Here is a 24242-nt window from a genome sequence, read left to right on the forward strand (position 1 = left end):
CGCTTTTCTGGTTAAAATTAATAACTTTCTTATTCTTAGAGATATCAAAGTAAAACTCTGACATAGCTGCCATAAAAATGATCAGATCAAGTTTGTTATTTTAAGAGATAATTGCATAAAACTTTTAAACTACCGGACTAAAATGACAATGAAATCAGAAGAATCCAGATACAGTGATCCTTACCGATAGATGTCTACGCCTAACCCTAACAAACATTTTCAATAAAAGTCCACTTTATAAACATATATACCATAATTTAATATTTCCAAGAATAGAAAAAAGTGCTATTTCTAACTAAATTCGTTGTTAAAGGACTTTTTTTTGTTAATCCCAATTAATTTGAGAAGTGGAATGCGCTGGACTCGCTTTGCATCTAAACTTAAAAACAAGGAAGAACGCTGTAGTCGAGTGCCTCGACTATCAGATACCCGTTACGCAGCTTAAGAGAACAAAAACGAAATGGAGATTTTGCACATTTGTGGACGTCGTATTGGGCTTCGCAACCTATTTAGGTCAATCAATAGGCATTGATGATTTTTTTTTGTTTTGATCTATCATATAAACTGCATGCATTACAGATTTTCGCGTATTGGCCTATTAAAATAAACATGCCTTGCGCAGGAAGGCCAGGAATCTGCATGCCACGTCCAACTTCTCTAGCTCTTATAGTTTCCGAGATCACAGCGTTCATACGGACGTACAGACGGGCAGACGGACGGACATACGGACATGCGGACAGACAGTCAGACAAACGGACATGGCTAGATTGACTGTGGTCAGAAACGCTTACTCCTACCTTTTATGTACTTTCCGACTTATATAGTATACCGTTTTACTCAACGAATATCGGGTATATTTATTTTTTTTAAATTATATTCGTGTTGGAACGCTTACATTTATTCTCGATTACAAAAACATTAGTTTAAATTAAAATTTCAGCCTCTCGTCGCCCGAGAATGTTTTTTATCCCAAAGTATCTGCTTTTACAACTGTTAAAAAACGCGTTTTGACCAGAAAACGAGTACAATTTTCCATAGTGCGGTCGATTTTATATGACTCAGACTGAGCACAAAAGTGAGTGAAATGAGCGACGAGAGACTGAGCTTTTCTCGCGATGGGCTCGTGGCTGCTGTAGATCGCCTTGCCGGCAAACAAACGTCCATTAACCACCAAGACGCGCGGTTCACTTGCTCTACTGCAGCTTAAATAAGTTCCTTCAACGTGAAAATAAATCCTAAAAAATATTCGGGAACTTTGTGAATAGTGAATAAAATATGTCCCTAAAATAATTGTGTAAAAAGGTACATCTTTTTAGGAGTTTCGTTTTACCAAAAAAAATAGGTTCGCGTATTAATTGGCAAATGTGTGGAAATATAATTTCGCAACTGGTCGAAAGCAATATGCAGCAAAGGGACAACGATTATCTTACAAAAAAATATATATAACATTTATTTGTGGTTTTTGTTTAATTTTTTTAATGGAATGAAAAAGATCAGCCGGTAAAACTGATTGAATTCTTGACAGGCAGACAGCAAACAATTTTATTGAAAAAAAAAAAAGATTGATTCATAAATTTTTTTTAAATTGCATCCGACAATTTTGCGAATTCTGTGCAGCTGTGCGTTGAGAACGGAGGCGTGTGCCAAAAATGAAAACATTTAGCTGCCAAAAATATGTAGCAACTTGTTAGACTCAAAAAATGTTCTCACAAATGGGGGGAAAAAATATCCTGCAAAATATAATTAACAGAACCGAAATAAATGTGTGTGCATCCAAATAATACTGTATAAATATAAATGTGCTACCAATTAACAAATGTTATCAAAGCAGGAAAAATGTATTAAATTTAAAAAGCTTTTTTAAGAGGAATGAAACTCAGTTCTTCAAAGCAAACACATAAATGAATAAATAAATAAAAATACATTTTATAACACCAAACCACTTTAATTTAATTAAATATAATAATGTAATAATAATAAAAAATGCATAAAAAATTTTAAATTGAAGTTGTGAAGGTTAAAATATCAAGAAAGTGAAACTATAAAAAAAGTGAACCAAAATTACTAAAAGTAAATAGCTAATTTATTATCCTCCTGCTTATTTTCAGAAAATTGTATAACTAAGTGAATTGTGAATTTCCAGAGTGGAATCAAAATTGAAATTAACAACAAATAAACTGAAATACAAATATTTTACTTATAAATCTCCGAAAGAGACCTATAAAAATGAATCTCAAAACCGTGCTGGCGATCATTGCGATCTTCTTTTTGAAGTCGGCTCACGTGTATTCCAGTTTCCCAACCGACATAAACAAGAATTACTTTGACACGGGGAATTTGACCTTGCCCAGGACCACCTCTCATCCACATACCTATCGCACCATCGCTCGTTATTTTCTACCTCTGCGCGAAATTCACAACGAGGAGGAGAAGCCCTACGGCTACGGGGAGTACTTCGAGGATCGGGAGATCCCGAAGTTCCCCCACAAGCGCGTGGCACGTGAGCAGGCCACCCAGCAGCAGCTCCTCCATGGCCGCAGTGTCAATGGCAACCTCGTGGGGCAGTTCGACGATAATCACCTACATTTTGATACCGCCGACGATGGGGTGAGTACGGGGTTTTTATCTTGGAGCCCACGCGAAGGCAAACACTTCGCGGAACCCATAAAAATGCAGTCCTGTTGACTCGCTCCACTCTATTTTGCCTCACAACCGTTTGAAGACGAATAAATATTTGTGAATTTGTTTGTATAACTCTCTGGAAAGATGAAATAAAACCGATTAAGTAAGGGGAAATCATCTTATAATATCTGCAGTGGTTCAGATGAACACTTAAGTTTTTAACTTTTAAAAAAAAGTATAAAAAGTAATTGATATGAAGATTTGGGAATGGTGTATATTTTTATTATTTTAAGCCTAGTAGAAGTTCCATGTTCAGGCAGAACAAGTTTTCATTAGAAACATATTAAAAATTATTTATTCTTGTGAGTAAAATAAACATTTTGCTTGGAGTAAGTAATAAAAATAAAGTATTATGATCTATTATATTTAAAGCCCAATTAAAATAAAATGATTTAGTTTGATTATGGCTGATATGTAGCTTTCAGCTTTAAGTTTTCGAGGAAATTTGAAATTTTTAACAGTTATTAGCCAATTATATTTTTCAAAATGAGATTATTATTTTTAACCCAGAAAATTGTATTTTTTTTTTTTAATCTTTACGCGAATTTTAAAGTTTTCTATTAATACTATGCACAGAATTTCTCAGAACTGGCTAGGCCACAGTTCTAGTTGCCAGTTCTCAATGGATTTCAAAAGTATCTTTAGTAGCTGTTGCTACTTGTTGCGCATTAGAATCGGAATGGTAATCAGAATCAGAGATCGTAGCGAGATGGCTCACCTTGAACCTCGGCGCGTAGTGAATCGGAGACGGGTGACTAACCCTGGGAGGCGCAATCTCGCCGATCTCCGAGCCACTCACCCATTGCAAGTCGGAGACCGAAAGGCCCACCCATGTGGCTGGGGATCGCAAAGAAGGAGTTACACAATGGAGGCAATTATGAAACGTGTTGCGGCAGGTAGGAGCCACCAATTTGGTTAACAAGCCAATTTGGCGGTGCCCCCATAATGCCCACAGTCCAGATCCAGAGAGAGATCCCTGCTCAACGATCGGTTTCGGTTTCACTTTCCGGCCTGTAATTGTGCCGATCCGTTTAAAGCCGACAAAGAGGGGGATCTGGGCAAGAACCTGTGGCTCTGTTTTTCATTATTATTTTTATTTTTTCTGTTCCATGGCCGACAGCTGGTTGATGGCAATAAAAAAGGGAAAACGTAAACGGGTTGTTAAGGGGATATTTAAGACAAGACTTTCCGTTATGGTGGTCCCTCGGTAATTGGCCTAATTGACTTGACAACTTGTAGCTGTTGCCGCCCTTAAGGGGAAATCAATCGTGCCTAATTGTATATGGGATTTACTGGGGCGGAATTGTCCCTCTGATTTACTCTGATTACCCATAATTGAGATGGCACATCTGATATATGAACCAATCAGTGCCTGGGTCACTCAAAGTATTTTCTTTATGAGCATGACAAGTACAGCTTGAACAGCTTCGAAAGATAACAAAATCTCGTTCGAGGAACTTTTTATTGAATAAATTTAAAAGTATGCTTATCAAAAAACCGTATATTGAAAGGGCTTCAGCAATAAATATTTTGGCAACTGAATTAACAACATTTCTGCAAACGGGCATTTCCAAAGAATTTATTCGAGAAACCCATTTTCATTATTCTTAGAACTTGGTTCAAATGCCAAACATATCACATTATTTTACTTTTATATTCTGATATATGAGGAGAATATCGAGTACAACAAACATTTATTACGCAAGAACAGAAATATTTCTTTGGAATTCCCCGAAGCGGGCGCCAACCTCCAGATTCTACGATTCACTGGCTTATCAGCCAGCAGCTTCCGATTGTTCCAGCCTCGCGCCTGCGTTCGATTCGCCCCTTATCGCCCACACTTTTGCCTAAAACTATAAGTGATCCAATCGCACACTTTGATAAGCTTTTCTGAAAAGTTAAGGGGTGGGAAGGCGATGGAAATGAGAGTGGGTGGCTGATGCACTCGCGCAGCATAAAAAGCTTATGGTCTGTGGTCATGATTCTGCCTTAATGCCCTCACCTGCCAGCCTTCCCTTTGGACTGGCAAAAAAGAGGAATTTAATATCTGCCCTCTGCTTTTCCAACCCCCTTTTTCCCCCTGGGAAACCGCTGCACTTGCCTCTGAGCTCGCCACATACCATTCCAGTTCCCTTGGTGTATTTACCTTTGCCTGTTTATTTGCCATCGCATTCCGTGCGCATAGCTGCACTGAGATTAAGCACTGGGAATGGGTCTCATATCTTGGCCGTGAGCCCAGGAATTCCCATTCGAAAAGCTGCCATCAGTCGCCACTTTTGAAAAGCCCATTACTAGTATTTGTTGCTTTATTAAGTTTTAGGGGTTCTACAACTAAGCAAGCCTACTTGAAATACAAGTAGAAACTGGACTCAAATAGGTCACCATACACAATCTTGCACTGCAACCGAGCAGAACATGAAAACAAATTGACTTAATCGATTAATCATCGAGAACTTAGTTGCTCCACCGCAAGGTCAGTAAAATAAAAATCTGCATATGTGCTATTAATATTAATTGATCTGGTCGTTAGCATCGCGACTCACACTCGCGATTGTATAATTGCAGCAGTTGAATGACTAGAAAATGCCTTTATCATCAGCGGGATTGGAATAAAAGGAGGTTATCTACAGCCAATAGTAGACGAAGATTCCCTGGAAAGCGGGGATAAGAAAGAAAGAAAGCTATTAAAAACTCAACAATGACAGGGGCACTATTTCCATCTAAATCTCACAGTACCTTGAAACATATAAATATTAATATTGGTTTTCAATTTAAAGAAAGCTTCTTTACGAAACCTGTAACAAATAAAAATGTAAGCTCCGCTTATTTTTAAACATCCGCAGTCGTATTGACTATTTCTGAGCTGTCAATATTTAATGATCTGTTTATAAGCAATGCAAATAATTTCCCATAAGCTGGAAAAGCACTTCGCAACTGCAATCATTTCACTTTCGATTCGACGGCGACTGAAGAGTTAAACACAAAGTTCTCCGCGCCCTATAAAAGATCTTTCCCCATTAAAGCTTTGTTGACTCCGTCTATTGCCACATAGAGTTGAACGATGGAATCTGTTGCCACGCACCAAAGTATGTGTTTGGGGATAATGTAAATGTCGGCAAGATTTCTGATTTATTAGCAATCTTAATGTGGCGCGTTTTTTCCCCAAAATAAAATAAAAAAAAACTAATGACGGGCAAATCGGCTTATGACATAATAGCGAACAAACTGCTTTCGGGCGGTCTACATAGTACTCGTGTGCCAGTGATTTGGCTATGACTAATAGTCCAGCCGACTTCGGCGAGGCGGAAGCTCTGAATATTTATGGCAAATCTATAAAATTTTATATTATTAATTTCTAGTCTGCGACACATCGTCTAATGAACGTGGAAAACTCGTCGCTGGTGGAAAGTGCAGGGGAACTCGTCGCCAGACCAATAAATTAAGTGCAGGAGTTCACGCTTTTCGGCTGCTGGCCATAATTAACTGGCCCCGGCTGTGCGCACTGGCTGATTGATCGCCGGCGACTTGCTGGCCATTAAACGGGGCATGCGCCAAGAGTCACGCAATTAGGCCCACCAGCAAATATAAATCATGGCCAAGACGAGGCCCTAATACACTCCTCGCGAGCATAAATCATATAGATTCCTTTGTTCTAAATTTAATGGCAATTTCTCCCTTTGTGTGATCTATGGGTTCCCGGAAGATTTTGCGGAACCAAGCAGTCTTCGGGGGAGATGAAAGGCGTTGTTAGGAAATCAGAAACATATTTCATTTGGAAACATATTTATTTCATTCATCGAGAGTTTTATGTTGGAAAAGTTGAGTGCCAAGGGATTATGGTTTTAGAAATTCTCCACTCTCGAGGCCATTAAATCGATAAGAAATAAAAATCTAGGCTAGTTCTGGTTCGAAACCAACCAAGATAGTATACCTGTGTGCGTTCGGCATTCCAAAAGCCCCAATTTCCGTATTCCCCTGGTTTATTTACGTCTCGCAACAAAGTCAATATTTCCACTTTGTCAGTCAGTGTATCGCCTTTGATAAATTCAAACAAATTGCAGATTGAAAAGTCAATCTAGAGCAGGCCAGACAAGTCGGGAGATCGGCGAACCGGCGGATCGGTGGATTGTTGGAGCAGCCACGTTTCAATCTCTTGGGCAATCTAGCGGCAATCGATCGGTGCGTGTGGGCGTTGCAATTAGAAGAGTCTGACAGCCCCGACACTCCCAGGCCCCTCTCGGGGTCCCAGCCGACCCCCTCGCATTTTCCATTTTCCCAGACATGTTCTTCAATTCGACGTCTCGACTGGCAATCAGTTTCTCGATCGATCCCTCCGACGACGACGAGGATGATGATGCATCAGAGCACATTTCCGGCATTTGCCGAGCTGCGCCAGCAGCAACTTGCAACATGTTGCAGCCAGTTTGGGTTGCGAGCGTGGGGATTTAATTGGTAGGCGCCTCCCCGACTCGGTGATTCAACCTTTGGCGGGGAGAAACCCAATGCGTTTTCTGGGGGATTAGATTACAGTCAATAAAGAATATATGTTCGTTGTCCGGGTAATTATTTCATTCAAAGTTGATAAGCCCTAACATTGATTTTTATTGAACTTAAAAAACACTGATAGCAATGTTGTCAATTTAATATAATTTGTCTGACATGCTTACTCAAATTTATTGAAAAACTCAATCGGCTTTATTCTAAAAGTAAAAACCTTTTAGCTAGACATTTTATTTCCGTCTGCTGTCGCTAAAATCTAAAATAAATGAAATTCTTAAGCATCCGTAAAAATCTTTAGTTTTTCATTCATGAAAGCCGGCAGCAACATCACCTCTCTGTCATTGACATTGGAGGCCAACTACGGCCATTTATGGTCCCAAGGCGGCGCCTTTGCTTTCTGATTTCTGCTTTCAGCCTTGATGCTTTCCTTTTGGCCGCTTTCGTTTTCGCAGTTGGCCGAAAGCAAACAAATATAAAATTGTCATAATAAACGAACCAAGCCGTCGCGGCAGATTTCGCGGCTACAGTCGCTCGTTAAAAATTAAAAAGCATTTTATACAGCCAGTCCTTTTGCGCGTTTCATTTTTGTTTCTCTTAAATACTTGCCCCGCTAAAAAGTATAAAATTGTATGGGCTTTTAATGCGAGTAGTTTCAATTAAGATGCAAAAAGGCAAAAACACCAAGCAAATATGCAAAGTGTGGACGATTTTAATTACTTAAGTTAATGGTCAAATTGGGTAGAGGCAGGGCGGTGAGAGCCCGCCTAATTGGTACTTTTGTGCCGAAAGCTGTAAAATGTGAACTGGGAGTACAATCAGAAATAGGAAAAAATGACATATTAAGCATACGCCATATGGTCCATCCACAACTGCCCCCTTTCGTGGCTGTGCGTGTCTGGGCCATGTTTACAGTTCTAAAAAAAAAGCGAAAATATATAGGGGCAGATATTTTCCCAAACGCCGCTCCCTGCGCTTTTTCATACATTTTCCATTTTCCCTGCTTAGCTTTTAGCCAAATTGCAATTGCTACATTTGCATTTCGCGGCATCGCATTCAACACAAATTAAGAAAACACAAACTGAAATGATACTGTCAACGAACTTCGGATGCCCTAGAGGAGATAATATTGCATTTCATAGGAAAAAGAAGTGGAACATTCCTTTTTAAGAATTTTTTTTTGTATTTTTTAGTTGTCAAATCAATGAGTCGGCTTTATTCTTCTTAATGAAAGAAATTCTGTGTATGTGTATTCTGTGTCATGGTATGAACTGGCTGATATGAAACTTACAAAAAATATATTAAGTTCGATTATTAAATTTATAAAGTGATAGATGGATAGAAACATTTATGATTTTAGTCAATATCATAAGAGTATATTAAACGGTTAAAACAAATCAAAATTAAAATGAAATAAAATATTTTTTAATTACTTCCTGAGTCTATAGCCAAAACTAAATGGTTCCCAACAGTCTCTTTATCTTTATGTTAAACTGTCTTTTATAATTACTTCCTGAGTCCAAACCCAAAGGAAAATTGTTCCCTAAAGTCGAATGCCTTATGCTATTGCCCATCGCGATATTCGTCATGCTCTTCTGGGTGAAAATTCTAATTTAGCTAAAGCGATTCATTGTGAATGTACTTGCCCATTTTCAGTTGAGGCCTCCAAGGGGAATTCCGGGGAAATAAAAGATGTAGGCGAGAAAGGCAGTGCACATTTAGTTGGCCCTGTTTGTTGCACTCTCTTTGGCGTAAACAAATGTTGGATTGTACTGTTTGCAGCTTCGGCCCCACGCCCAAGCCCTTCATGGCCTATTATCAACCCCCTCACGACCCCCGCCACTCGCTTGTTTGCACAGTTGTCGGCGAATTTGTTGGCCAGACCTTTTGTGCCGCCTCTGCCACTGTTGATGATGTTCCCCTGTGTTTTTTCGTTATTCACGCATTTTACAATGCGAGAGAGGGCGTGGGGAGGGGGTATTTAATCTTGACCAGCGACAGGCCATAAGGAACACCTTTAAGCCCTGAACCTCGCTGTGACAGTACTAGTTCTGGAACACCGGAGAAGTACACTAACATTTATTTTAAAGGTAATTAACAAACCACCTTTTTTACACTTCCTTTACAAAATATCTCTACTTTGATTTTCTGGACACAATAACCGAAGGAATACATTACACAGGCAATTACATTTTATTGCAGTTGTGCATTATAGATTTTATTTTAGAGTGTAAGGGCTCGCGGATCATAAAACAGGGTACTGGGTGCGCTATTTGCATTTGGCTCATAACTCTTTTGATTGCAAATAAACCCACGACAGGCTCTTTATTATGGTTGTCGCTGCTGTTGTTGTTACCTTCTGGCTCGTAAAATACCAAACACAAGTCACACCCACGCCAGGAATCCCAATTGAGGCTAAACAAAAAGGTGCGGAAAAAAAACAAGAGTGAAAAATAATAAAGAAACTGCTCCTCCGACCGAAACATCCTTCAAGCGCTCAAACCAGAACGGGGGACAAATGCAAATGAAGTTTGGTCTTTTTTTATTATTTTGTATAGGTGAAAATGGCTGGAGAGGGCCTAACAAAAAACCAACTGTTTTCGAATACTGTCAACCCGGCAGACACCTAATGGGGTTTTTTTTGCTCGTTCATGTGGCCCTGCCTCAACTTTAAAATTACAGCGGAAAAAGAATATAATAAAAATCTTAAAAACAATTTTAAATGCAATTTAAATATATCAAATATTTAAATTATTTATTTTTCTCTTTAAAAAAGTTCGATAAGTATTCTGTCTATCAGAACAATATTTTCTAAAGAACATGAACTATTTGGGATCATTTTTCCCTGTGTAGCTTTAGCTCCGGTTCCTGCTCCTGGGATTGGCACCCCAGATTGATGGTAATTCTGGGGGGCAGTGGCGGGGGGTTCCGGGAGGTTTCTGGGGTCGGGGGAGTCGCCAACTGCCAGCCTGGATGAAATGGCCGTGTCATGGCTGAGCATGCGTAATGAAGCTTAAGTAGAACTGGTTATAAGAAAAGAGAGCTGAGGTGTTGCCTGCAGTGGCTGAAGAAATATCAGATAGGGGCTATGGAAAGGAAATGGGGCGGAGAGATTCCAGATCCGATTCGAATGGGTTTGATTCATGTAGGCAAAACGATCGTTGTGAGCAAATCAACCGAAAAATAAAGGATGGAAAGGATCCATAAAACTAATAAAATTCAAGAACCACAAAGCAGTAAGCTTGCGAAAAATAACCAGATATCAAGAAAGTTTCTCAAATCACTAAATTGTAATAAACTTAAATTTAAGTTTATGAAAAGTGCTAAAGTAGTATTTATATACATATGCATTATATGATTTTCTTAGATAAGTAATCAAAGTAAACAATAATATAAAAGTACTACATAAACCGAATCCTGATTAACGAAGCCCCTGATTCCAACGATTCTTGAAGTCATGCAGAGCATTCATTAAACCCCCAAAAGATGTATAGCTTATGCATCCGAACCATTAGCTGCTTTTGCATGCATGGGACATGAGTTGGCATAAAACCCTTCAATTTCAATTTGCAAAGGAGGGATCCCCCACCGCGCACCTTTCTCCCACTCCGCTGGCCATTTCACTTAATGCTTTGGCGACTCTCCTGGGAGTGCGAATGGAGTTGTATCCCGGCTGCTTTATCCTTGCTGCTCCTGCCGGTGTCATCTTTCTTACATGCACACTTCATTTATTGCACCCAGAAGGCAGCCACTCCCGCTTTTCCGATTTCCCGCCTTGCCGCCCTGCCGCCCTGCCGCCTCGCCTCCTTGCCGCATTATGTATCACTTATATGCATGTCGTTAGTTTTCATGACATTCGGGGGAACGGGCGCCTTTTTGGGGGCTGGGCGAACGTGGGAAAAGCGAGTGCAGCCCTTTGTTGAAAATCGATACGTGTGTGGGCAATGCAAATTGTAAAAGTTTTCCCCAACATCCGCTGCTCTTGCTCTTTGAGCTGTAAGTGATAGCTTTTCAGGTGCTCTCAGCTGTGGCACGCAGTTTTCCCTTTGCACCTGCACTTGTTATTCCCCTTTGGCTGCGGCTGTCGTATGAAGCGTGTTAAAAATCTGTTAAATAAATCAAAATCGCTGCGTGGGCACAGCTCGCCAGCATTAATCAAAAGTCATAAATCGATTTTAATTTTTATTCGCCCTTTGTGAGCAAATAGCAGGGAAAACACAGAAAATAAGAACAATGACAGGGAGTTTTTAACATTTCACAATAAACTGAAATTTACCGATGAGATTTACAAATTTTTCAAACAAAAAACTCTGTTTTATCAGCAGTTTCGGGCACATAGTATCTTCATACTTTTCGCTCTAAGATGAAATTCGTATTCCACAATTATGACTAATTAAATTTAAGCTGAATATGATATGAGCGCAACGAAATATGTTGAAATTATTTACCAAGTTATTAAAATTTGCTTTATATAATTCTTGTGTAAGTGAATATTGTAAAAACATTTGGCACATTGCACAATCCCATTTATTTGCAGGCCAGTATGTTTTTAGTTTTTTACAAAATGACAAAAAATTGCGAAAACTTTATGGATGAAAAAATATCTTAAAAAGGAACATTGCTCCACTGCATTGTGCAATAATAATGAAAGCCGCAAAAAATGCGTTCAGTAAATCCGAAATAGAGTTACATGATAGCGGCACAACCAAAAAATAAATAAAATGTAAACCGACCATGCCTATAAATAAAAATTTGCTGGCATATGCGGTAACTTTTGTGTATTTACTAATATCCAATATTTTCCCCGATCTTTTAGAACGACGAATTTCTACTGAATCACGCCTCCATGGGGACAGCCAAAAGGGAAATTCAGTCGGGAAACGCCAATGCCTTGGAGGATGCCCGACTAAGAAAAGCCAACAGTGAGTACTATTTACCCTTTTTAAAGATTTTCCCCGGTCGGGGTTCATTGGGGCCATTAATAGCGTCTTCCCCTTGCCCCGTAATTGTGCTGCAAATAGATGTCCGAGGCGCCCGCCCATGATCATCACGTTCTGGCGATAAAAAATGTGCTAAGCAAATGTGCTAAGCGCGCTCTATGCAATTCCCTATGAAAAAGGGCGAAACAAGCCAAACAAAACGCCATCAAATGGCCTTTGATGTGGGGAAAAGAAGGGCCAGGCAACAGCTGGGGTCAAGTTAATAGGAGCGGATCAAATGAAGTGCTTACACTCTGAAGAAATTTTCAGAGGCCAAAGTTTATACATAGAAAAAATATTCTTAGGAAAAAAAGGTTTAGTTATTCGATCCCCAATTATATTATAAAAATAAGGCTATTCGAATTCGTTAATTATTTAAGTCTTCATTTGATTTTCTTCACACTTGGCATATTTTTTATAATAACAATATGATTTTTTAAGGTTCCATCGTTTATTGCGTATACCCAAGTATGTTGTAAAATTCCAAGGCACACTTGTAATTCCACGACTGTAGCTGAGGTCCGGGCCAATCCCAGTTGCTTTTCCTGTTATTTATGACAATGGAAATGAAAATGACTGTTTTATCCTTTGGCACGTGACTCTCCCAGTGAATGATGGCAAACCAGAGCACAAATGTCAACAACAGGATGGGTGAAAAGTCAGGCACGAGCTTAGCTCACGCACTTGACTTTCTAACCGTAGGAAAGTGAGTGAAAACTCCGCCTTAAGGAGTTGAAAAATTACCCAAAAGATACTTTTCAACTGCGTTTCTTGCTTTGGCAACATTTTTGGTCTCTTGGCTGATGTATCTGCACTTTCGTTGCAATTAAATGAAGAGTTTCCTTGTTAATCAAATACACACATCCCCCTTCTCAAGCTGTTGATTTGCGCTTTTTTTGGAGGCGGGAATCGGAGACTTGCATAGATCTTGCCAATTACTTCATTACCAGCTTGGAGCCACTGGGCTTTCCATATTCACATAAGAGGTACAGCGAGAAAAATGCATGTGATGTACGGTTTTTATGAAATACGCAACTCCAGATTGTGTTACTAAATATCGCAATGAAATTTAACATTTTTAAATTATAATAATCGTTCTTATTATAAGTAAGTTAAAATTATATATAGATATTCGTTTTTATTTTTTTTTTAATCATATACCCATTGTTTTCCCAGTGTATTGACAATTACGAGACGACCACAAACTCAACCAAGACCTCTGGCAATGAAATGTGAGCTCGGTCTGTCTCAATACTTTTTTTGTATCTCCAACCCCCCTCTGCATTTTCTCTGTCTTTTGCATTTGTGTGGAAAATTGTTGTCGCTTAATGGGCGCGAAAATTGTTATTGGGGAAACCGTTAAGAGCGTGTGGACAGAGTCGGTGCAAAAGCCAAGGGAAGTGTGTCACTCGGCCTGGGAAACTGTCAATGAAAATGCCTGCAAAAATTTCGTTAGATTCTAATGGTGCAATTTTCTTATCGCATTTAATCGAGCCAGCTGCAGTCGCTTTGGTTGATTCTTTGCTTTAGTTAGTCATCTAAGATTGTTTAACGATAACTTTCTTCAAATCTTATGGTTGCTTTTGATGACTGCCAGAATGCAGCAAGACACCGAAAGTTTGCTTAACCTAGTTTATCTAGAAATGCAAATAAATCTAAATATTTTCCACAGGAACTGTCACGTTTTTATAGCCATTAGCACGACAACTAAAACTTTCGAAGGAAGTTTTTAGCAAGTTTCAGTTAAGGATAAGATACACTTTTATCTAAAAATAAATTAATATTTTTAAATAAACTTATTATGTAATGTATGTATTTATTATTATTATGTATTAAGTACATAGTATGTATATGACCAGTCCCTTACCAAATGACAAATTTTTTAACCGCATTGTTTTTAAGACTTTAATGCATTTCTATGCGTGAAATTGGTTAAACTTGATCAAAAGTTTTTAGAACTTTGCAATAATTTCATATATTTATCATATAATCGTATTTATATATTTAAGGGAAATTTCCCCTGAGCTTTTCACAAACTTTCCCTCAATTAAATGATGTGTAACATTTTGCAGCAGTCAAAATGACTTTATTGGCCAAGCTCAAATGCGGGTTATGGTAAACCTGGCCAATATGGGGGGTTCTTTCCCTCCCCTCATCGCTTCTGAGTCCGTCAGCTTGGCCCACATTTCCATGGGCAGCGCCGTCAAGTTCAAAGGCAGCAGACTTTCCTTAACCCAGGCAACGAGAACATTGCAAGTTCCCTCTTTCCCGCCCAATCCCTGCCCCTCTGGGTTTTCAGTACTCCTGGCTTGTTGGGCTAGAACCTCTTGAATTATTCATGTGGCTGTTGTGGCTGAAGCAGTTTCACCAACTCTGAGGCAGTAGAACACCTCCACCACCCTTGCCCCTACAACCTGCAGCTTCCTCAAACACACTGAGCCAAAATAAAATTATAAATAAATTATGTAGAGACTTTTTAAGACATAACATATGATTATTCTCAAAAGACCAAGTTTAAAGATATTTTAATGTGCCTATTTATCAACATAAAGTGCTTATGGCTGGTCACTTAAATTTACCACTATTTTACCTTGACAGCTTGAGGGTTTGTAATAAAAATTTAAAAAAAAAATGCTGTTCCTAAAAGATGGCTAATGGTTGTATACGTATTTCTTAAAAGAGAAAATATTTTTTCCGACCGACTCGTGTATTTTTTTATTATTTTTCCTCTTTAGGAACTATTCATTCATTTCCTATATATTTCCTTCAAACATTTCCTTATTAGTGCTTGCGTAAAATCGAATCTTAAGTGGATTTTTCGGCAGTGTACCAATACCCACCGGCCCCCTCCCAGCGCGCTCGTTAAGTTGATGATTCAATCATGGGGCATTTATGAAAATTACACACGGAGCCAACAGCTGAAGCTTCCTTGCAGATTCGCCCGGGAAGTCGATCTCCCAGTAGGTGAATGAATGCAGGCTGGGACTAGGACCTGGGATTAGCTGGCCTAACTGCACATTGGGTGGTCTTCGAAGACACTTTCCCCCTCCTGGCCAATCCGCTTGGCTGCTGCGACTTTACGACCGCCAGGCAGACGGGAAAAATGAATTCCGCATGCAAAGATCGCTTCTGATCGTTTTATTTTTTTTATGCTCGCGACAAAAGACCATAAATAAAACTCGCCCGCAACGGTAAACTTAAGCCAGCCGGAATGGCCTTAAAGGGGCAATCTCCAGCGGCCGATCAATAAAAGAAGTCGGATCGCACAAATGATCTTAAGCCGATGGCCTGGCAAAAACGCTACCGAAAGGCATTGAAAACGGGGTAAGAGGGGGAAATTTTCTGGCAGTTTACTGAACCGCCTGATCGAAAAGGCGAATGAACCGCACTTTAGTGGGCTATCAAGTAATGAGCCTGGCAACTGGTTATGCCAATGACACACATAAGCGAAGGAGACTGTTTATGTCAATAAAATGAGTGTAAAAATTGAACATTTTAGGGGATTATATAAAGCAGCGGGATGCACTTTATTGCTTTATTTCATAACTTATATTTGAAATTTACCACCAAACTAGCTTTACTTGGTTAGCGGTTCTTATTCCTTATTTTAAAAGGTATTAAAAACTTGCTTTTTTGAGTCAGTGCCTAAGAACAGTTGGCACTTTTTTTAATATTAATGAGTTCAAAAATAAATACAAAACGTAAACCAATTTTATTTCGCTCTTATAAGAGGGTACTGGGATTTATAATCATTAATCTATGAATTTCTTTAAGAAATGTAAGATTTTTTTTAACTTACTGCTTTTTATTTTAAAAAATAAATGGTAAGTGAGCAAACTCGCATAGTATAGATTCTACATCTCCAGCTGTAGTACTCCGATTGACTTCGTTTCTCCCTACTTATTTCTCTAAATCCTTTTTGTGTTTCCGCAGATGCTCGCAACAGGGCTCTCAAGGACAGGTTCGAAGCCCACCGCTTGCTAGTGATCAACAACGGGAAGTGTCGGTGGCCCAGGCCGGAGGTGGTCTACATCGCCACCGAGACCGATACGGTCTACTCCCCGCGGGCCACGATCCTGCACCGGTGCAGCGATAAAATCGGATGCTGCGAGCCACAACACACCTGCACCATGAAGACGAACGAAACGGTGGAGCTGGTGTTCACCAAGTGGAAAACCAACTTGGAGTACATCAAAAAGTCCATGGTGAACCACACGGAGTGCGAGTGCGTGTTTGTGGAGACGCGCCGCAAACGCAGTCCCATCTGCCAGTGTCCGAGGCACTTCAGCGACTTTGGCTGGACGGGATCCCTGCCGGCGGCGGAGGAAGTGGAGCACCGGGAGCCTCGCTGTAGATGCGACTGCCACCTCAGCGACGACACGTGCCAGAGGCTGAAGAACGGCTTCGAGGGATTCTCGGTGATGGAGCGACGGTGAGTTTTCATTTCAGATCATTTTTCCTGAACTTAGAAAAGTTTAATCGTTAGAATATTTTATAATATTATAATACATTACTTTATTCTCCTTCCTTGCAGACGTATACAAAGCGGAGAGGTCAGTCCGCCCTTCTGCAATTTCGGCCCATATGACATCAGAAACGGCCGTTGCCCGCGCCCTGGGATTCCCAACCAGAACCTGAAGGTGCCACAATACATCCAGTCGCGGCGCCAGCATGGCAAGAGCTAAACCAAATCCCCAGTAGAAACCATCAATCCAGAACTGTGCATAAACTAAAAACTACTTTTACAATACTACTATTTAAAGATACGAGTGAGCCATTGAACAAAAAATCCAGAACTGATTCTTTGGATTGACGGAAAGACTTTCCCGATGACAGTGAACGATTTCACTCAAAGCATTCAATGGGAACTTCCATATGTTTAGTCGTTAGTTAGTGAGCTATATAACTTAAAGATTGCTTTTCCACACGGTTAATATCTACCTTTAAAAAATATTATAATACATATACAGGACATACCTTTTAATCGTTTAAACGTTTATAGTAATAAATGCTGAAAGTAAGATGCCATTGAAGAATCGCTAGAACAAAAATACATCAAATAGACCCAAGTTCCGATCAGAAGTATTGTCAAACAACATTCGAGTGTACTTAAGTTATCGTCGATTAAGTTCACCTCCTAAGCTACTAATGTAATATATTTGTATACAATTAAACGATACTTCTAGTCACAACAAGCGATTTATTTTTCTGAGTGTGGCTATGGATAGAATTAAGGTCCCATAGATGATCATATGAACGTCGATGGAGTAATACTCGACGATGTTTTGATGCCTGGCGGGATGGTATAAATGGTTGGCTCCCTTGTGACGAATGATGTACTCGATCCAATAGGTGGACAACGTGCTGGACCTCATGGGACGATCGCGATAGATTTGGGAGGCTTGGGATACAGACTCAGCATAACTGGGAGAGCTAAGTATTCCATTCATTGCTTTGGATAGTTCGGAATGAGTGAGATTGTGGGTTGACAAGGTCAGGCCCCAGTTTTTAGCCTGCATCTTCAGAAGGTTCCCTCGTTGATCGCCAATCAGAGGTAGTCCCAGCATGGGCACTCCGTAGTAAAGAGCCTCCGAAAGACTGCCCTTTCCACCATGAGTGATGAACAATCGAGCTTTTCCACTGGCCAATAACTGCCTTTGGGGCCACCATTTGGCCACTTTTAAGTGGGGATAGTCCAGGCTGAGGGCACTGCGATTTGGGCCATCGTAGGTCCAGTAAATGTTATAGTCCGGAAACTGAGCAAAAGCTTTCGTGAAAGTCTGCAGCAATTTCTGAGAGGACTTCCGCCAAGTAAAACGAGTACCCAAACTGAAGATAATGATCGATCGATTGCTTGTTGAAAATTCCAGAGCGGCTTTATTTGGTTCCTGCTCCAGGACAATACCTCCTATATCAACCATGTTTGGCAGTAGGGGAGCTATGGGTCCCTCGCTGATCATGTGATGATTACTTAGGGCCAACACAACCGATCGGCGCATGGCTTCAAAGCTGGGATAATGGGGCTCGGGAAAGTGCGAGCTAAAAGTAAAAGAAAAGAACATCATAAAATCAACCAAACCAAATATAAATATTTCCAATACATACCTATAAATCCTTGCAAGCACTCTCCTTGCCAGGATTTCCATGAGCTTCTCCCAAACTCCAAAGAGCCAGGCTGAGAGGCCACTCCTCTGGTGACCGTCATACGGTTGTGGGACATACCAACGCTCCTCGGGATTGCCCATGAGGCTGTTCACAAATCCAGTCGGCTGTTGGGTGGAGATAATGGCCGCGGGGCAGTTGAAGTGGGCAGCCACCCCCAACAGATGATCGTTAAAGTGATAGCCCAGAAGAAGCAGATCATAAGGTGTTTTTGGAGCGTTCTTGAGGAATTTCTTCCACTCTGGCAGTGTGAGTAGATCTCCAGAATGTTCCAGGCGCTTAAACATCCGTTCCAGACGCAGAATTAGGTCCGAGGAAGACGCCCTATGATCCTCATTTTCCGGCTGCTTCCAGGGAATTAAAATGTGTGACACATTCTCCCGAACCTCCTGCTCCTCCAGCGCCAATGTGGTGACCAAGGTTAGGTGGTGACCCCTCTGTAACAGAGCTCGACATACTGCCAAATGGACCATTAACTGGGACCGGTGAACATTGACGAACAGACCCAAAATATGATGGGACTCCACAGGCGCCAAGTTGTCAGGCACCAGGAAAAAAGCTGTGGCAGCGAGCCACAAAAGTGACACACTGGCCGGCGAACTCTTCATGACTGAGGCGCGCGACTCAAATTCACATTAACTGCTAATTAGCTGAGGCCCACGAACGCACAATTAATCAATCAAAATGATAACAGGCAATTCGGTTACCCAACGAGACCGAAAACCGTGATGTCATGGCACTGACAGCACTGGATCCACTCTTAACTTAAAGAATCGAGAGAGTTCAGTGAATAGTGGAGAATGTACAGCATATACACAATCACTTGCATGGAACACACCAATTTGCGTACGATATAGATAGGCCTGGTGTACTATATTTCCATATTCGATGTTAAGCTGTTGCAGTATCATTTAACACCGCAATCATCACCCTAGGAGGCTTTAAACACAGCGATTAATTAAGCCAAACCGCACATCCATGCCAAATGAACAACAAACCCAATTACACTGGGATTTCAGCTTATCTGCGGCTTTACTTGAACAGCTTTCACATTCTAACTGAAAATGAAAATAAAACGTACAGTCGTGTGGAAGAATTGCTTGCACCTAATTTGCATTTATTAGATGGCGTGGTATGAGTAACACCCAAACCAAAAAAACATTACATTTTTAATAGTTTGGACAGTACAAGTACACAGAGATTATATATAATTGTAAACATTTTTTAATGTTATATGTATAAATAAGAAGGATCTTATTATTTCTTGGGCAATTTGGAGTAGAAATCTTCGAGAAACTCCTTTAAAATCAACTTGAATTTTTCCCCATGCTTGGCCAACTCCAATTTAGTGTCAGTCGCCTCATTATCCAACATTTCATCCGCCTCTTCCAGCACCTGGAGATAGTGCAGCCAAGCCGACTCCAGCCCCATCACCTGCTGATGTGTCTTCTCGGTTAATTGGACCTGGTACTTGTGCAGGAGGACAAAGAGTTCCAGCATCGGTGTAAAGGCGGACTGCTTCACGGGAACTTCTTTGAGCAGTTGTTCAAAAAGCTGTTTGGCAGCCACGGTTTCACGGATGGTCCGGGGGACCTTCATCACAGTCCTCTCATTGCGACGCATATATCGGTAGGTGGCTAGACGGGATTGGGATAAATAAAGAACAAATAATACTTCATAAGATATTGAAAAATAAAATGTGATCATTATATTATAATATCAAGTTATTTCTTATTATCATGTTAAATTTGGCATGTCGTTAATTTTTATTATCTAAGAAATACAGTAAGTTCTATTCGAATAAAGACTCCTTGTCTGTTTGTTGTTCCAAATTTTCCACTAGTTCGTATTGTCTAAGATTCCTTCAAGATGTATTGTTAGTAAAGTAAGCACCATCCGGGAAAAATGAATTGGTATTAAAAAATATCTGACAGATATCAAGCCACAACCCTAACCAGACATTGAGAAATCGTCCCTAAGTAAGTAAACTATATCTACCGGAAAAAAATCTTTTTTTTTAACATTCTCTAACAGAAATCAAACTAAAACCCTAACCAGACATTAGGAAATCTCCCCTAAGTAAACCCTACCTCTCATCAGATTGCTGGCATGGTCCAGCAACATTTTGATGTTGAGAGCTTGCCACTTTTCGATCCAGTCCAGGATCGTGCTCTTCAGAGCATTCTGATTGATCAGCACGAAGTACACGTTCGTAATGGCATCCTCGAAGATGACATCGTCCGCCAGAGCGCTGTAGTGCTCGATGCCTCCCTCGAAGACCCCGGCTGTCCGCGAACTGGACATCAGTCGCTGGCGGAACCCCTCCTCGGTGGTCTCCCACAGGACTCGCTTTTGGTTCCAAAGCGATTCATACTTGTCCAACGCCTCCTGCTGAACTGCAATCTCTGCCTGTATGCTTCTCATGAGCTCCGAGCACTCCTGATCCTCCCGAAAAACGCAAGCGAATCCCTGTCTCAGCTGCTCCTTCGGCAGCTTTAGTTTGTATCCCAGTCGCGGAAACTGATCCAGCATGCTGCGAACGCTGTCCACAATCCCATTTATCATATGGCCAATCGCCTCCATGTCGGGCGTGAAGACAATGCGGCCATCTTTCACATCCGACTCAACGACTATTATGGGAGCGGACGCCATGTCCTCGTCGCAGTGGAGGGCCTCGTACAGTTTGGTTAGGGATCCACGGGCACTGGTCATCAAGGAACTGGCCAGCATGTCATCCATATCGTTCACATAGGCAATCCACTCCGCAGTCATCTGGTATGAATGGGATTTGGATTTTTAAGAATTGAACTGAAATTGTCTGAATCATTAGGCAATCAAAATTCCCTTTTAATTACAGTTTCGCTAAATTTAGCTTTTTAGAGAATTAGAACACTTTTCAATGTAATGGGATATTCTTGGAATAGATTCAGCAAATAATTGAGCAACAAAAATTTGTATTTCAGAGCCCTTACCTCATCGTCCACTGACTGAAACTGCCGACTAAAGGCTGATAAAAGCTCCACGATGTTGCTGTAGTAGCTCCTCAAGACGTCACCGGAGGAGCTAAGTCTGCTGGACAACTGCTGCTGGAACACCGATATATCCACGGAGCCGGAAAAGGCGAAATGCAGCAGACAGGTATCGCAGATCTTCTCACAGGTTCTGGCCACGCCGCGATTGGCCCGCTTGAATATATGCACCAACTCCTGGAACTCACCGACGAACTCCTTGCCATCTTCGAAGAACTCCTCATCGAACTCAGAGCCATAGGTGATCTTGAAAACCCCCGGAGCCAGTTGGCGGTCACAGGCCTGTATCAGAGGTCGAAATAACTTCCGTTCCCTCTCACTCAGAACGGCCAAAATGCGATTATGACTCAGCGCCAGCTGGATTATGCCATTGTACAAAGATCTTATGACATCGTATCTTTCGTAAAGCTTCTTGAGAGTGTTGGGGATGGCAAAACCGAGTCTCTCAAAGTGCTGCGCCTGCTCACAGAGCTCCAGTACTGAAGGATCAATGTTGCACTCCACGAGTCCCTTGTACTTCTTACTGCGCACGATAAGATAGCGATCCAAAAGCTGGGAGAGATCGCCGGAAAACCCACAGCACTTGGCCACCCAATCTTCGTAGGCCTGCCGAATTTCTTTTTGGAACTCGTGACGCAGTGAATCGAATTTAGCCAGAGCTGGAGCGGACTCCTTGACAGGAGGCAGCCACTCGGCATTCTTTAAACGGTCTCTCAGCCAGGTCAAGCGTTCCAGATTAATGCGATAGCTGAGAGCTATGGACATGTGCTTGGATAACCACGACTCCTGCCTTCGCTCCTCGAGCAGTTTTCTCGATGTGGAGTCCATTTCCCGGGAGAACATCCTCCACAGCCGGCTCGTTTCCTTTAGGTAGGTCTTCCTCAGAGTTCCCCTCTGGCGGTAGGAGTAGAACAGCAAGGCCTGCAGAGCCTCCAGTGTCTCCTCCACATTGGACACTTGATGGAACACATTGAAGATCAGCCTCTGGACCGTCTCCTCCAGTTTCTGCATGCCGCTGCGGAAGTGGGCCACATCCTTGTACCAATCCGAGCGATGTACATTCAAAATGTATGCCTGGGAGCTGTCCTGCAGTTGTTTCAAGGAGCCCAAAAACTGGTGCTCCACATTTTCGGCAATCTTCTCCAGCTCCTCACCACTGGTGCCCCCGAATGCTGGTTTGGGAATGCTCCCGCTCTCATCCATGCGGCCAAACACGATCATGGACTCGCAAATGTCAATCACATCGTTCAGGCGCTCCACAAAGGCGTCGATGTGGTTGAAGATTAGTCCCTCATCCAGCTCCCAAGGCAGTTGGCTCTGTTTCTGGGCCAATTCCTTCGATATTCTATCATAGATTCCCTTGTAGGCCAGACAGCAGTCTATGGCGACGTTGCATATCTTAATACCGAAACGCGGCTTGCCCGAGAGGATCTCCTCGACCTTTGTTTGCCCGGTGCAGAATCTATTTAGGAAAAATTATCGAACAATCTTAATATATGTTCATGAATCATTCTTACCTTATGATCTGATTGCTCAAGTTCCGGAATAGCCCGCCAATAAGCCTGGTCGTATTGTAGCAGTCCGAGTTCAGCCAAATAAAACGTATGAGGTGGATAATGCGTGGCAGAAGCTTCGTCAAATCCGCCGGGTCAGTGGCCACATCGATTTTAGAGCAGGGCTCGATCAGCAGGCGAAGGAACTTGATGTTGGACAGGGACCTGCGGAGCTCCTCTTTAGCCCTTTCTACGAGACCATCCATCTGGGGAGTGTGCACGGAATGGGCGTTGTGTAGCAACAGTAGCACCTTCTGAACATCCGATTGAGCCAATCGATCGTTGATTCCCTGAAGAACTTCATCTGTAAAAAAAAAAAAGTACTTAAGATTTAAAAAAATAAGTGGAGAGCTTGGGAACAATTTAAGGGTTTTTTTAATCTTAGCTCACAGCGATATTCCCAAAACTCAAACTCATCCCGCACGGTGGCCAGATCATGAGGAACTGTCAAAGTGTCGTCTCCCAGCAAGGTACGAATCTGTGTGGTCCAGTAGAGAGCAATGCCCTCCAGACTCCTGACCAACTGCCTGTCGACGGATCCAGCTGTTAGTTCCTTGATGACATAGGGCACATAGAGCACGGCCACCCCCGAGATCTGATGGTGCATCCCGGTTAGGAAGGCCAGGAACCTGTCCATGCTGGAGCAAAAGCGATGTCTCACAGTGGCATTCCACTCGAGATAGTTCCTGAAGAAGGGGGCGTACAAGCGAGCCAGTAGCTCCATCAAACAGCCGTCCACATCGCTGGTCAAGGTGCCAAAGTTGACCTCATCGTGGAAGCCCTCCACACTAAAGATCTCGTTCGGTTCCCGGCGGAAGTAGCTCAGATCCGAGACACAAGTGGTGGGCATGCCCAGGCAGGCGGACAGGGCATCCCTATCGTAGTATATGGTCAGCAGGGGCTCGTGTACCTCCAGGAGCCAGCGTCGGATGATGTCCAGAGTGCCTTCATGCCAGTCCCTGTGGTCCAGGCAGCTCAACACGCTCATGCGCTGTATGTAGCCAACCAAGTGATGCAGTTCCTCGTCGGTATAGGACGGTTTCGGGGTCTCGGGGCGGAGTTCTTCCTGGCGCGGTTCCGCGCTGCGCTCTGCGATTTGGAAGTTTTATGCTTATGGAAGGGGAGCACCTGCAAAGACTCACCTTCATCATCAGTTAGGTCTGAGTCCGTAAGGTGTTCATCTTCCACAGCGCTGGAGGAGGCCATTTCACAACGTTTTCATAGACCAAAGAAGAAAAAGTTATCCATAAATGAAACAATCCATGGCAACCAGAAGCCTGTTGCCCCGTTGACTCATAGTTCACGGTACATAATAACTAAATTAATATATTTTATTAAAT

The 24242-nt window shown here is 41.8% G+C and overlaps 3 protein-coding genes across 4 annotated transcripts; 1 reads left to right on the top strand and 2 right to left on the bottom strand.

Moving 5' to 3' along the window:
• Positions 1-1158: 1158 nt before the first annotated feature.
• On the top strand, positions 1159-17354 carry LOC108034284 (uncharacterized). 2 transcript variants are annotated; one of them, XM_017109142.3, is made up of 5 exons: positions 1159-1302; positions 2109-2607; positions 11996-12101; positions 16092-16590; positions 16693-17354. In XM_017109142.3, the coding sequence occupies exons 2-5, from the start codon at positions 2227-2229 to the stop codon at positions 16841-16843; spliced, it is 1137 nt and encodes a 378-aa protein (XP_016964631.1). In that variant the 5' UTR covers positions 1159-1302; positions 2109-2226; the 3' UTR covers positions 16844-17354. The 2 variants fall into 2 exon arrangements, with proteins under 2 accessions (XP_016964631.1, XP_050740980.1); XM_050885023.1 differs by having other exon boundaries at positions 1168-1302; positions 2144-2607.
• Positions 17339-19316, bottom strand: LOC108034283 (UDP-glucuronosyltransferase). Its single transcript, XM_017109141.3, has 2 exons — positions 18264-19316; positions 17339-18197 (listed from the first exon to the last, which is right to left on the bottom strand). The coding sequence occupies exons 1-2, from the start codon at positions 18926-18928 to the stop codon at positions 17345-17347; spliced, it is 1518 nt and encodes a 505-aa protein (XP_016964630.1). The 5' UTR covers positions 18929-19316; the 3' UTR covers positions 17339-17344.
• Positions 19317-19577: 261 nt separating this feature from the next.
• LOC108033598 (uncharacterized) lies at positions 19578-24108 on the bottom strand. The gene is made up of 6 exons (XM_017107950.2): positions 24045-24108; positions 23293-23991; positions 22867-23206; positions 21293-22811; positions 20411-21092; positions 19578-19957 (listed from the first exon to the last, which is right to left on the bottom strand). Exons 1-6 carry the CDS (start codon positions 24106-24108, stop codon positions 19578-19580), a joined length of 3684 nt encoding a protein of 1227 aa, XP_016963439.1.
• Positions 24109-24242: the final 134 nt, after the last annotated feature.

This window comes from Drosophila biarmipes, chromosome 2L, assembly GCF_025231255.1.
Source record: "Drosophila biarmipes strain raj3 chromosome 2L, RU_DBia_V1.1, whole genome shotgun sequence".
Classification (NCBI taxonomy): Eukaryota; Metazoa; Arthropoda; class Insecta; order Diptera; family Drosophilidae; genus Drosophila; species Drosophila biarmipes.

Bases quoted from the DNA above. Each gene is read 5' to 3' on its own strand.
- LOC108034284 (XM_017109142.3), top strand. From the start codon at position 2,227: ATGAATCTCAAAACCGTGCTGGCGATCATTGCGATCTTCTTTTTGAAG. The intron at 12,102-16,091 runs GTGAGTACTATT...GTGTTTCCGCAG, and splicing joins CCGACTAAGAAAAGCCAACA to ATGCTCGCAACAGGGCTCTC. The intron at 16,591-16,692 runs GTGAGTTTTCAT...CCTTCCTTGCAG, and splicing joins TTCTCGGTGATGGAGCGACG to ACGTATACAAAGCGGAGAGG.
- LOC108034283 (XM_017109141.3), bottom strand. From the start codon at position 18,928: ATGAAGAGTTCGCCGGCCAGTGTGTCACTTTTGTGGCTCGCTGCCACA. The intron at 18,198-18,263 runs GTATGTATTGGA...TTTTACTTTTAG, and splicing joins GTGCTTGCAAGGATTTATAG to CTCGCACTTTCCCGAGCCCC.
- LOC108033598 (XM_017107950.2), bottom strand. From the start codon at position 24,108: ATGGCCTCCTCCAGCGCTGTGGAAGATGAACACCTTACGGACTCAGAC. The intron at 23,207-23,292 runs GTGAGCTAAGAT...TTTTTTTTACAG, and splicing joins TGAGTTTTGGGAATATCGCT to ATGAAGTTCTTCAGGGAATC. The intron at 19,958-20,410 runs GTAGGGTTTACT...AATCCCGTCTAG, and splicing joins TGCCAGCAATCTGATGAGAG to CCACCTACCGATATATGCGT.